The sequence below is a fragment of the Neoarius graeffei genome, chromosome 15 (assembly GCF_027579695.1).
Source record: "Neoarius graeffei isolate fNeoGra1 chromosome 15, fNeoGra1.pri, whole genome shotgun sequence".
NCBI lineage: Eukaryota > Metazoa > Chordata > Actinopteri > Siluriformes > Ariidae > Neoarius > Neoarius graeffei.
Window position 1 is genome coordinate 22,508,883 of NC_083583.1, and position 14,096 is coordinate 22,522,978.

General features: G+C 39.9%; 1 protein-coding gene across 1 annotated transcript; it reads left to right on the forward strand.

The window, feature by feature from the left end:
* Positions 1 to 204: 204 nt before the first annotated feature.
* opn6a (opsin 6, group member a) lies at positions 205 to 13,840 on the forward strand. Its single transcript, XM_060940464.1, has 6 exons — positions 205 to 334; positions 1,381 to 1,586; positions 7,919 to 8,018; positions 10,339 to 10,443; positions 12,981 to 13,204; positions 13,346 to 13,840. Exons 1-6 carry the CDS (start codon positions 205 to 207, stop codon positions 13,838 to 13,840), a joined length of 1,260 nt encoding a protein of 419 aa, XP_060796447.1.
* Positions 13,841 to 14,096: the final 256 nt, after the last annotated feature.

Sequence of the window (14,096 nt, forward strand, 5' to 3'; positions counted from 1 at the left end):
AGAGAGACACACACACACACACACAAGCTCAGTGCCAAACTGTACTCTACTGCGGGTGTGTAATTGTTTAGGCATGCTACTTATTAACCTTGGGTAACATGTGGGTTTGGACCTAACCCTCCAATCTCTCACTGTGGGAACAGCAGCAGGGGGTGGATTTTACTGGCTTTTAACTGGAGCACTGAAGCTTGAGGAGCTTTAGTCATGTCCTCTCCTGGAGCTCTGGAGGTGGTAAACATCCCCTGGAGGAACAACAACTTCAGCCTGCTGAGTAAAGATGCTCCGCTGTCTGACGAGGGAGACACGATCATTGGAGTTTACCTGCTGCTGCTTGGTAACACATTCATCACAGAGTGAAGTTTCTTCCTTCACAGTGATCCATTTAATAACCCATTTAATAATACTTTTTGTTAGTTCAAAAATCTAGAAAAAGAATGCTGTCATTATGAGGTTTCGTTATTTTCTTTTTAAAATTATTTTTATTTATTTACTTACTACAGACAATTACAACTCTGTTCACATTAGGTTCGATAAATAGAATATTTGTATTATTTTACAGTAATTCATAGTTTAATTATCAGAGTAACTTACATATTATAATTATAATTTTGCAGAGAAGATATTCCCTCTTGATGTTCAGGTCAGAAATCTAAATTCAAGTTTTTTTTTTTTAAGATGATTGCCTCTCAGGTTTGGTCCTCTATTAGAAGGTTTCAAGGTTTTATATAGAACCCTACAATAGACTTACTCGTCTGTCCATCTCTTACAAGTAAACACAAATTGTCTCATATCTGATATTTCAGTCAACTAAAGCTTTCAGGGGTTGATTACATATGAAGATGTATTAGATCAGCATCATGCATCAGAGCTCTGATTATTAGTATTGTATCAAAGAAAGGGACTAGTGCATCAGTATGCTTGACTGATTGATTGATTCATTCAATCATAGAGAAAGTTTGATTAACCATAGAGAAAGTTTTAACTTTAAGGGCATGAATAATCTCAAAAATATAACATGAATGAATTCATGGTTTTGTACAGTTTAGTCTCAGCTGCTAATTAAGATTTCAAGTGATGCATAATGGAGCAGAACAGCCTGTGTAAGATGCATTCTTCATTCAGCTCTGTCTTTTCGCGTAAATCCAGCTTAACTCATCTTAAAACTAGTGGGCTTGAAAACACTTCACTAATCAAATGTGCTGTTAATCATATTTGAGTGGTTGAAATACCCTGCAGGTGTAATTTGAAATATGTTCCCAACATCATATCATATCATATCATATCATATCGCCATGGTGCTGACATACATCATAAATATATATTCAGGAGTCTATTGTCCATTTATTTGAAATATTACTGTATATGTGTTTAATTCCACAGGTTGGCTGTCATGGTTTGGAAACAGTATAGTGATCTTTGTCCTGTTTAAGCAGAGGGCGACTCTGCAACCCACAGATTACCTCACTCTTAACCTGGCCATATCAGACGCCAGCATCTCAGTGTTTGGATACTCCCGTGGAATCCTCGAGATCTTCAATGTGTTTCAGGATAACGGATACATCACCACCTCATTGTGGACCTGCCAGGTACAGGAGTTTGTGCTGTATTATAAAGGTTGGAGAGAAGGGAAAAAGGGAGAAAAAAACATTATATAAATCCTTTAGAGGAACATATAAAGACTGTATTTTTCATACAGAGGCAATCTTTGTTTAAAGTCCATTAACACCTCTAGACTTCCACTCCCCTCCACAGGCTTGAGAGTGCAGAGTTAGCACCCATAAGGCATCCTATTATCACATCCTGATCCTGTTAAAAGCCAATGGTCCCATTTCTGCTCAGCGAAAGATATAAAATAATTACACATCTGTGCACAGACAAAACAGCTTTTCAGTGGACTGTCAATAGCTGATTTGTACCACTGTTTGTATGTTTTTACACTAGGCAAGAGACTTTTTTGAGCTTCAAATGATCCGTGTGTTAATTTTTTTTATTTTGGAGTTACTTTTTTGGACACAGTCCTAAATAAGGGCAGTTATACTTTGTGTGTTCAAGCATAGCTTTATTTTCCTATTTTTCCTTTTACAGGATCCAAAAGATTAAGATCATTGTTTCATAAGTTACTGAGTTTTCTGCAGAAACACATCATTATGCTTCAGCACACTCTGTGTTCTGCCAGCGTGTGTGTGGTAATTAAGTAGGATTGTGCTGGGTAAATACAGACTTAGACAACAGGTGTTAGACAGGACACGGTATACTTAGAAGTCAATCTGTCATTAACAGGATTCAGATTCACTTACGGATTTAATTGTACCAAACTTGTACCTGAATATCAGTTGGCCAATAGGAGCAGCTGAAATTAAGGTTCCTCAAATTTAGATGGAAATCATGATAATAAAGCACCTACATATAATATATAGAAAAGCCACATTCATACTTTATATTGCTAATAACTTGTAGACAGTTATTTTTGACAATACTGTGAAACCTAGTACAACCATCCAAATACCAAAAAAAAGTGGCAGTGAATCACAGATGCTTTGTGGCTGGTTCAAAGACTCGTCAAGATTGATGACATCATAAATTCTGTTAAATACCAAGAAATTTTAGTGTAAATCCTAGTTGCCTCTGCCAGGAGGTAAATGCTTGTATGTAAATGTTTTTTTTCCCCAACAAAATATAACTCGGCGGCACGGTGGTGTAGTGGTTAGCGCTGTTGCCTCACAGCAAGAAGGTCCTGGGTTCGAGCCCTGGGGCCGGCGAGGGCCTTTCTGTGTGGAGTTTGCATGTTCTCCCCGTGTCCGCGTGGGTTTCCTCCGGGTGCTCCGGTTTCCCCCACAGTCCAAAGACATGCAGGTTAGGTTAACTGGTGACTCTAAATTGACCGTAGGTGTGAATGGTTGTCTGTGTCTATGTGTCAGCCCTGTGATGACCTGGCGACTTGTCCAGGGTGTACCCCGCCTTTCGCCCATAGTCAGCTGGGATAGGCTCCAGCTTGCCTGCGACCCTGTAGAAGGATAAAGCGGCTAGAGATAATGAGAATGAGAAAATATAACTCAGAAATGATAATTAAAATGCTGTCATTTGAAACACTATTAAAATTGTGATTTGAATTTAAGAGGTCGGTCCACACAGGCAAAAAGTATGTGTGTCGCGCCATGGGATTTTTGTACCAGATGCTCTGTTTACAGAATGCATAGAAACAGCGTTGAAAAGCATGCAACATTTTGCACCGTTTTCACTGGCTCATCCAGTAACTATCAATGAATAAATCAACTCAGTAGTGCCCCAATGGGATACATTTACCACTTTTACCATCATCCACGACTGAGACAAGTATAGATCTTCCTTCTGCCATAAAAATCAGCGAATGACATTTTGATTTGTAGTGAAAATGTGTCAAGCACGTGAGCGCAGTTTTCGCGCAACATTCGCTTGGTGGTGTGAATAGTCCACGTGTTTTCTTGACCTTCTGAGCAGCACTTTGTGGTCTGTTGCTCAACAAATCTAGGAAATTCACCAATAATCTACAGTCGAGATTGTCTCCTGATGGATTCACAAGGTTCTGTATCATCTGTAGTCAGTGCCTGGAAAATGGATCATTTTATGTTGCACACATGCCAGATTTACTGTAATTTCCCTTAGTCCAATTTCACTTTGGTTTGTATTTCCTACATACAGAGGCTTGGTAGTGTAATGCAGCAGGTATAACTCAAAACCCATAATCTGAGCATCTGGTATGAAAATCTGGTGGATTGATACATATAAAGGAGCTTGAAATGTTCTAGATGGGGGAATGTCCAAGATCCTCAACAAAACTAGAAGTTATTATCTCCACAGGAGGTTTCTAAACTTGACGGCCTACAGATGATTTTGAAACCAGTGTTTTGCAAAAAAGGTGATCTATTAGCAATCTTTTAAAACATTTAAAAAATATTTAGAGCCCATTTATGTTTAAGCTAAAAATATCAAGAATCAAGTATCATGCATGCACATATTCATCATAGATAGATAGATGAATTTTTGCTCATTTTAATGAAGGGTGGCAATAAACCTGTATGTTGAATTATTTACCATGCCATATTTTTATCATGGTCAAAATTTTATTGTGGAATTGGTTTATGTGAGACATTTTTAGCCAAGTCTTCATATCGGTCTTGTCTTCTTTGAGAAACAGACATTTGCTTTCTGTCTTTTTCTTTTTTCCTTTTCTTTTCAAAAACACTTCTGTGTGAGACGCCACTGAAATAAATGGACAGAACTTTAGAAACTATGCTATTTAGGAGCTATGAGTCAGCCATGAGTCAGTCTAGCACATCTGGTACATGAATGATTCCTCTGTCCCAGAAATCAATTCATAAAACAAATTAAAAAACAAACAAAAAAAACCCCAACAACCCAAAAATAGCTGTTGATTTAAACAAACAGTTTGACATTTTGAGTCAGTTTTCTTTGAGCTTGGTGCCACACAAAATCTTTTACATTGGAACATCATGATGATTGCATTCAGTCTGACTCTGAATCAGTTGATGAGTGGAGCATTTTTCATTCAGATGTGAGACCCTTCATTACAAAATCAGTCACATATCTCAATTTTGAAAAACTGAGATTTAGTTTTCATGAAAGGCCATTAAAAAAAGCTTTCTAATAATGCATAGAACAAGAAAATTTATCAATATACGACTGAGATATGGGCATTTGAAGTAGTCAGATTTTACTTTTTATGAAAACTCAGAAATGGAGAAATATGCTTGTAAAGTTTACGACAAACTCCTTAGCATTGCATATTAAAAAAAAAAGATATTAAAATTAAATTTGGCACACATTTACTTTGGCTTCACATCTGTGTACACAATTTTTTCATTGTACCTTTTTAGGAACATGTTATTAACATATTTACAAAATGCAGATTTTTTAAAATAGGATTTCCCCCTCTTAGTCTACAGTTCAAAAGTTCCACAATTTTAAAGTTCTTTGAAAATGTTGTCTATAGTTCATGTATAACAACAAAAAACCTCCCCTGCTTCAACCTCTCTGCCATGGCAATATCCATATTACACTTGATCATTTATTTATTGAGGAAAATGATCCAATATTACATATCTGTGAGTGGCAAAAGTATGTGAACCTTTGCTTTTGGTATCTGGTGTGACCCCCTTGTGCAGCAATAACTGCAACTAAACGTTTCCGGTAACTGTTGATCAGTCCTGCACACCGGCTTGGAGGAATTTTAGCCCATTCCTCCGTACAGAACAGCTTCAACTCTGGGATGTTGGTGGGTTTCCTCACATGAATTGCTCGCTTCAGGTCCTTCCACAAAATTACGATTGGATTAAGGTCAGGACTTTGACTTAGCCATTCCAAAACATTAACTTTATTCTTCTTTAACCATTCTTTGGTAGAACGACTTGTGTGCTTAGGGTCGTTGTCTTGCTGCATGACCCACCTTCTCTTGAGATTCAGTTCATGGACAGATGTCCTGACATTTTCCTTTAGAATTGGCTGGTATAATTCAGAATTAATTGTTCCATCCATGATGGCAAGCCATCCTGGCCCAGATGCAGCAAAACAGGCCCAAACCATGATACTACCACCACCATGTTTCGCAGATGGGATAAGGTTCTTATGCTGGAATGCAGTGTTTTCCTTTCTCCAAACATAACGCTTCTCATTTAAACCAAAAAGTTCTATTTTGGTCTCATCTGTCCACAAAACATTTTTCCAATAGCCTTCTGGCTTGTCCACATGATCTTCAGCAAACTGCAGACGAGCAGCAATGTTCTTTTTGGAGAGCAGTGGCTTTCTCCTTGCAACCCTGCCATGCACACCATTGTTGATCAGTGTTCTCCTGATGGTGGACTCATGAACATTAGCCAATGTGAGAGTGGCCTTCAGTTGCTTAGAAGTTACCCTGGGGTCCTTTGTGACCTCGCCGACTATTACACGCCTTGCTCTTGGAGTGATCTTTGTTGGTTGACCACTCCTGGGGAGGGTAACAATTATCTTGAATTTCTTCTATTTGTACACAATCTGTCTGACTGTGGATTGGTGGAGTCCAAACTCTCTAGAAACACTTTTTTTTTTTTTTCAGAAACACTTTTATTGCCAGGTATGTGGACACACACGAGGAATTTGACTCTGGTTTCACTTAGCTCTCATAGTACAAAAACAGATAAAAAAGCGTATACACAAAACAAACAAAAAAGGTGCATTGTGCAAACTAATCCAGGTAAGTAAAGTATGAAATAGATAAATAAATATAAAGTATACAGTGTGCACAGAATGATGGTATGAGTGCGCATATATTTTACAAGTGATATTACTGATATATGAATCTGGATTTTAGCTGTTCATCACAGAAAGGATGTTCCCTTTTGGTGCAATATGGTGCATAGTGCAAAGATGAAATAGTAAATATAAATAAGTATAAATATAATATAAGTAACAGTGAGCACAGAATGACAGTATGAGTGTGCAGATATTTTGCAAGTGATATTACTGATATATGAATCCGGATTTTAGCTGTTCATCACAGAGACAGCCTGAGGGAAGAAACTATTGTTGTGTCTGGTTGTTTTTGCATACAGTGATCTATATTGCCTCCCTAAGGGGAGAAGTTTAAACAGTTTGTGACCAGGGTGTGATCGGTCTGCAGAGATGTTACCTGCCCGTTTCCTGACTCTGGACAGGTATAGGTCTTGGATGGAGGGCAGGTTGACACCAATAATTTTCTCTGCAGACCTTATTGTCCATTGCAGTCTGTTCTTCTCCTGTTTGGTGACCGATCCAAACCAAACAGTGATGGAAGAGCAAAGAACAGACTGAATGATGGCAGAGTAGAATTGTGTCAGCAGCTCCTTAGGCAGGTTGAGCTTCCTGAGCTGGCGCAGAAAGTACAACCTCTGCTGAGCCTTTTTGATGATAGTGACTGTGCTGGTCTCCCACTTCAAGTCCCGAGAGATTGTGGAACCCAGAAACCTGAAGCTTTCAACAGCAGTCACAATGTTGTTGGTGATGGTGATGGGCAGCAGAGTGGGGGGGCTCCTCCTAAAGTCCACTGTCATCTCCACAGTTTTGAGCGTGTTCAGCTGCAGATTGTTCTGACCAGACCAGCCGTTCTACCTCCCGTCTGTATGCAGACTCGTCACCATCTTGGATGAGGCCGATGACCGTTGTATCGTCCGCAAATTTCAGGAGTTTAACAGACGGGTCTCTTGAGGTGCAGTCATTGGTATAAAGGGAGAAGAGCAGTGGGGAGAGCACACACCCTTGGGGGGTGCCAGTGCTGATAGTCTGAGTGCTGGATATGATGCTCCCCAAATCTGATGATTTTTTAGGTCATATTTATGCAGAAATATAGAAAATTCTAAAGGGTTCACAAACTTTCAAGCACCACTGTAGGCTATGTGTTGTGAAGGAGCAGTGCAGCCAATCAAAGGCCAAGATATAGATATCATGCACAGCAACAAGGAGATTAAGTCCCATGATACTAATTTAGTTTACAAATATGAGTTTGTTTTATACCATTTTACTGGCTACTCCTTGAAATTATGTCAAAATTAATACTGAATCTAGTGAGTGGGAAATCTCCACTGTATTTTGATACCAGACATGAAATACGCAATCACCAGTACAATGTCTGAAGGGTATTTTTCGCTCTCTTTTTTTTTTTAATGAATTTCAACCAGGATTTAAATACCTCATCTCAATAATGGCATGTTTTAAAGGTTACAATGTATGAATTTCTGTAAAATTCATTAAAAACTTAAAAGTGTAGACATTATACTCCGATATTAAGCCAAAATTCGACTATTTTAGCCCACACAATGTATTTCCCCATGTTTCTCAAAACTGTGACTTACAATTTATGGCTGGTTTTGTAATGGAGGGTCACACATATTGTCTTTGTTGTCTCTTTCAGGTGGACGGCTTCTTTACTCTCCTCTTTGGCCTGGGTAGCATTACCACGTTAAGTGCCATCAGTGTCACCCGATACATAAAGGGATGCCACCCAGACAAAGGTAAACTAAAGGATTACCCTACATTTACACTAGCATACGACAAACCAAAAGACAACCATCATATACATAACGTGTCATGTACAACCTCTCATTAAATGTGTAAACATCACAAAGAAAAATAATGCTTTGTAAAGAAGTAGCAGAGACAGTTTGTGCCTTTCATGAATGCATGTTGCTAGACTAGTACAGTTAGTTTGCTTTGCTAATCTGCCAACAAGCTAGTCTGAAGACTAGCATCTAACATGTAAATCAAGTAACCAAATGTTCACAATGATGCTAGCCAGTGCCATTAGTATCAGTCACTACATGCCCACGAGACAAAATACAAATGACACAAGTGACATATCACTTACTAATGTGAACGTAAGATTTGAGATGTGCCTCAAACATATAGAGTACCAGTCAAAAGTTTGGACACACTTACTCATTACTATGAATGAGTAAGTGTCCAAACTTTTGACTGCTACTGTACGTGTTAAAGGTCCCATGGCATGAAATTTTCACTTTCTGAGGTTTTTTAACGTTAAAATTAGTTCCTCTGACCTTCTTAAGTCACCCCAGTGGCTAGAAATTTCATAATGTGTAAACCAAACTATGCCCAACATTTGAGAATGGCGCGTCAAAACGGCGCGTTGATAAGCTCTTCCCTTTACTACGTCAGCAAGGGAGATGATCCCCACGCCCCCCCTCTGGATTCCCACCCACTGTATGGATTGCCCCGCCCAGTTGTAGTGAGGAGACCATAGAGGACACAACATGGCATCACCTAAGCGAGCGAAACATGGAAATTGGCCTGTACGTGGATGTGACAACATAGAAAAGAGTCTGTTTTTACTGCCGACGGGAGAGCCCCTGAAGACGCAGTGGCTTAATTTTATTTACTTCAATAATACGCCGTCGAGTCTACCTAAGACGGTGTATGTTTGTCGGAAGCATTTTCCTGAGGAATGTTTCCACAACTTGGGACAGTACAGGGCAGGTTTTGCACATCAACTGTCACTGAAGCCTGGGTCCATACCAAGCATCCCTGCCGCATCAGCAACAAACACTGAACAAGTAAGTGTATAACTGGTCGTTTTGCCGTGTTTTAAAATCGGTGCGTTAGCCTAGCAATGGCTACATTAGCTGTGCAGCTAACCGCTTCCTGCAGTTAGCCAGGTAATCTGCGCTACAAAACTAAAGAGCATGCAGCATGCTCTGTTAAACTGAGTTTAGTCTGGAAATTGACTGTAACTTATGAGCTTATGTTTGACTATTGCTCCGCAATGCATGTCTTCTGTTGGATAAGCGATATGTTGCTGTAGTTGCTGCTTCTATCCTCTTTGGTTATGGAGTGCGTGTTCAAGCCTAGGGTATTATACGTTCGTAAACTACCACTCCGAACACTCTCACTCTCTGTTCTCTGTGTCACGTTGAGTTTACGAAAGGAGTCCGAGGGAGAACGGGGTTTTGTCTTAGCAGCATGGCTACAGGCACTGATAGCAGCGAGTATGTGTGTGCGCAGCTTGGTCAAGCCCCTCCCCCTCCCCCCATGGCCTGCCCCCACCCTCTACCCTTCCCCGCCTCCTGCTTCTCATTAGCAAAACGACGCACTGGGAAAAGCGCTGAAATGGGGCTTTCTCCCAGGAGGCTATATTTACGTGCCGAGGGTTCATTTCAAGAAAGGCTGCGGATATAACATCCGGAAGCCTCCACGAGCCCGTTTAAAGCATCAACAAACCACCATGCCATGGGACCTTTAACACATTTTGCTAGCCTAGCTTGTTTGAGTAAATCTGACAGGACTTTTCTCATTTGAGAGGATGTTGCATCATATTCACACATGTTCACAATAATTAATACCAATATTAAACAACTGACTAACAGCTACCATGACAGGATTTTACCTCATATTCATAGACTCCAATTTACCAGTTAGCCAAAATAAGCTAAACTCCAGATTTCTGTGACAATTTTTAGTTCCGTAAATGTTCATTATCTTCATTACCAATAGCCAGCTAGCTAACATGAGCTAGCTTGACAGGATTTTTAACTCGCTGCTAACACAGCTAGATATCTATCTCACATGGACTGAAAAAATTTCTGAGGATTTTAAAGACATTTGTAAATGTTTACATCTTCATCTTGACTAAAAAATGGGTAAAAGGCATGTACTTGAGTCCACCACCTGAAGTCAAGCCCACTGAGACATCCGTTGAATAAAGATCTACTTCAAGACTTTGCTCCTCTAGTTCGCGGTCAACTACATTAACAACCATTTGGTGGCAAGTGTTTGTGTTTGATACTTTTCTTTTTTTAAGTAGTGCTTTTCTCTTTACAGCTCACTGTATCACAAACACGACTGTAGCTATGAGTATCCTGTTCATATGGATTTCAGCTTTATTCTGGTCTACAGCTCCACTAGTAGGCTGGGGAAGTTACACAGGTCAGTATGATACTGAAATGACATACATCAAGTTCATACCATGCATTATTTACATTTATTTAGACATATAACAAGCTCAGTGGTTCTGTTTAGGCTAGTAATATCTAGATTATTTGGAAATGAGAAGAATTAAGAGCTTCAGTAATGCACTGTTTATTCACAAGGCCAAGGCTAAAGGTTAGCAAAACCCCTGAAGGGTAGTGATGATAGAAATTAATGTTTCGATTCTTTTAAAAATCATCTATGCATTTTATCTCACACATTCATTTTCTGGCTTTAGGTCCTTTGATCAGAATTACTTGCACCTCTGCTGCTTTATGTACAATAACTCCGTTTGTGTGGGTCCTATTTCTGACAAAGTACTTTTATTCTTATCTATTAATTTTGGGTTAATAGATAAGAATAAACTCCATATTCTGACAGAATTTGTGTCAGGTCAGGGCCCTGGTGGACCTTGCTACTGGTAACATTGTAACCCAGTACAACCTACCACATGGATGGGTGGTCGGCGTCTAAACCAGCTCCCCCACCAGTGTATACTGGTGAGGAGGGTGGCATGTCACCCAGCAGGACTAAAAACAAGACCTGTCAAAGGGCGGATGAGCTCCTTGGGAGCCAACAGCAATCATGAAGGTGACCCACGGTATCACCTAAGAGTGGGGTTAAACAAACTTATCTCCCGGTCAGCCACTGCAGCAGACACTGATGCCTGTTTTTCTTGGTCCATCCTTGCCACTGGGCTACACCATTGTTCTGTCAAGATAGTGCTGCTAGTAACTTGCAAAAGCTAGCAGTACTTTAAAACCCTTGCAAGCAGTTTCATGACTATGGCTGAAAGGAACTTGTATCATACCGGCTCGAACGTCGTCCAGGTTAACAAGGTTCGCGCTGGTCACCTCCCCGCTCTGGAGGCCAGTGGAAAGTTTGCTAGGATGCAAGAAAATGAACACGAAAAAAAATAGGAAAGCGTTGAATCTAGCCAGATTAACTTTGGGTCAAAACCTGCTAAGGAATACAGTACATCCAATATATAAAAACCTAATGAGAGGACTAAAAACAAGCCAAGCATAGTAGAATTGATTATTTTTACACTGCTATAGCTCAACACACTCCTATGTTATGACCATAGGGTCAGAAAATAACGTCTAGGAGTGAAATGTAATGCATTTCTTTTTTCTCCCTGAATTTCTCTGAATTTGCAAGTTAAATTAATTTAACTTGCTTATAAGGTAAGTCTTTTTTTAACTTCTGTGATGTCAAGTCATGAGAGAAAGCTGGGTTTTGAAGCATTAAATTTGTTTAAAGAAATTGCATCATTTGAGCAAAATGAAACAGTTAGCAACACAGTTGAGGGATAAGAATTAAAGCCAAGCAGTAATTAAAGGAGAAAACCAGAAGAAAATGAGATACAAAAGAACCAGATAAAAGGGGATCCAAACTAGAAAAAAAAAAAAAGGACTGGGCTCAACTAACCACAGCTTACAGATGCAGCTTTACATATGCAAAACTTCACAAACGTATGGAAATCTACAGAAGGCTATAAATACAAAAGATGATAAGGCATAACAAATATTAAGTGGTAACAATCAGTGAAGGAAGCAATCACCAGACAGAGTGAAAAAGTTGTTACTCGTGTTGTAGTACTTGAAACCGGTCTTGGTCTCAAGACCACTTTTTGAAGGTCTCCGTCTTGTTACGGAATTGGCTGCATTTTTACTCGGTCTTGTCTCGGTCTCAGACATAGAGGACTTGGGATTTTATTTCAAGATCGGTCAAGACCACAACTGTGGGGATTTCACGAAATTGCCTAAGCTTTTTCTGATTTATTTGTTAACATTATTACTGTGATTGGATGTAAAATTTCCTGCTTCAAATGCAACCAATAACATGATTCATTGCTAATTTTAAATTTTGGTTACTGTTAAAGATGGTCACCCCTCCCTGCCCCCCCACACACACCCTGGTCTGGTCTCGACCCAGTCTTGACTATAACACTAGTTGTTACCATAGAAGGAAAAGGAGGGTAAACAAGGCCATGCAGAGTGTGATGGGTGAAAAGGGACAGAATCATGGTAGATGAAAAGTGAATACTGAAATCTGAATATCTGCAACTGATCCAGGTAGAAGGTGGCACAGATAAAGAACTTCTACCTATACTGTATCAACCGCGAGTTGGCCTAGTGGTTAGCATGTCTGCTTCTCGATCGGGAATTCTACTTGTGGTCAGGTCATACCAAAGACCATCATAAAAATGGTACCTACTGCCATCTGGCAAGGCACACTGCAATACAGATGCAAGTGGGGAGTCAAACTCTCGCGGTTACCAGAGGACTAGCCCCTACGTTGAATGTGAAGAGCAGAAAGATTTTACCGAATTACTTGTTGAACCCCTGCCAAAGTTTTAATCAACAAACTACTCCTATTGAATTATATTAAATACACTTTAGTCATTTTTACACCCTTGTTTTCAAGTTATCATTAGAGCAGTTAGAGGTCTACTAATTTATTTTGCCAAACCTATCTTTTCGTTTCTACAGATCGAGGGTATGGTACCTGCGAGATTGACTGGGCCAAAGCGAATTACTCCACCATCCACAAATCCTACATCATCACCATCCTGATCTTTTGTTTCTTTGTTCCTGTATTGATCATGCTGTTCTGCTACATTTCCATCATCAACACTGTGAAGAGAGGCAACGCCATGTCAGCACATGGAGACTTGACTGACCGACAGAGGAAGATCGAGAGAGATGTCACCATAGTGAGTGGGATTTAATTTATCTTAATTTATTTATCTTTCATACATTGGCTTGATGATCACCCATCAAGAAGCATACTAAATCATCTTGGAAGTGGAGATAGACATCTCCAAATCAAAGCCTTTGTTTTGTCCGTGTCTCAGGTTTCAATCGTCATCTGCACAGCGTTCATCCTGGCTTGGTCTCCGTATGCCGTGGTGTCCATTTGGTCAGCGTGCGGCTTCCATGTACCCAGTCTGACCAGCATCTTCACCCGGCTCATTGCAAAGTCTGCAAGCTTCTATAACCCACTCATCTACTTTGGCCTCAGCTCCAAATTTCGCAAAGATGTTGCTGTGCTGCTGCCTTGCCCCCGACATCGCAATGACGCAGTCAAACTCAAACGCTATACACACATGAAGGCCAAAGGAGAAGAGCATCACAGGTACAGAGCTGAGGGACAGGAGGCGTGCATTCCTGCTTACCAACAGGCCAAGGAGGAGCCCCAGGCAGGAGGAGAGCCTATTCATTTTATGCCCAGCCCTGACTCTGGTGTGTGCAGCCACCCCCACACTTCTCCTCTACTCAACAACCAGGGGCATTTCATTCAGATGCTTCAAACGTCTGAATCCCTCATGTATGAGTCTGACAGACTGTAGAATGTAATGAATCAATCTGTAACTATTCTGATTTGAATTTTAACAAAATACAAAAACTTGACCAGATGAACTGAAAAACTTTTTTCTTTTGTATATGTACTGTATGTAACTGATGAAAAATGAAAATTAAAAGATTTTATCCAGTTTTTTTTTTTTAATTCTCTTCATCAATATATACTTATACATACCCACAATACTATTTGACTACCTGTGGACAGTGGTGTCGGTAGGATTTAACGCTTGCTTCATCTTTACC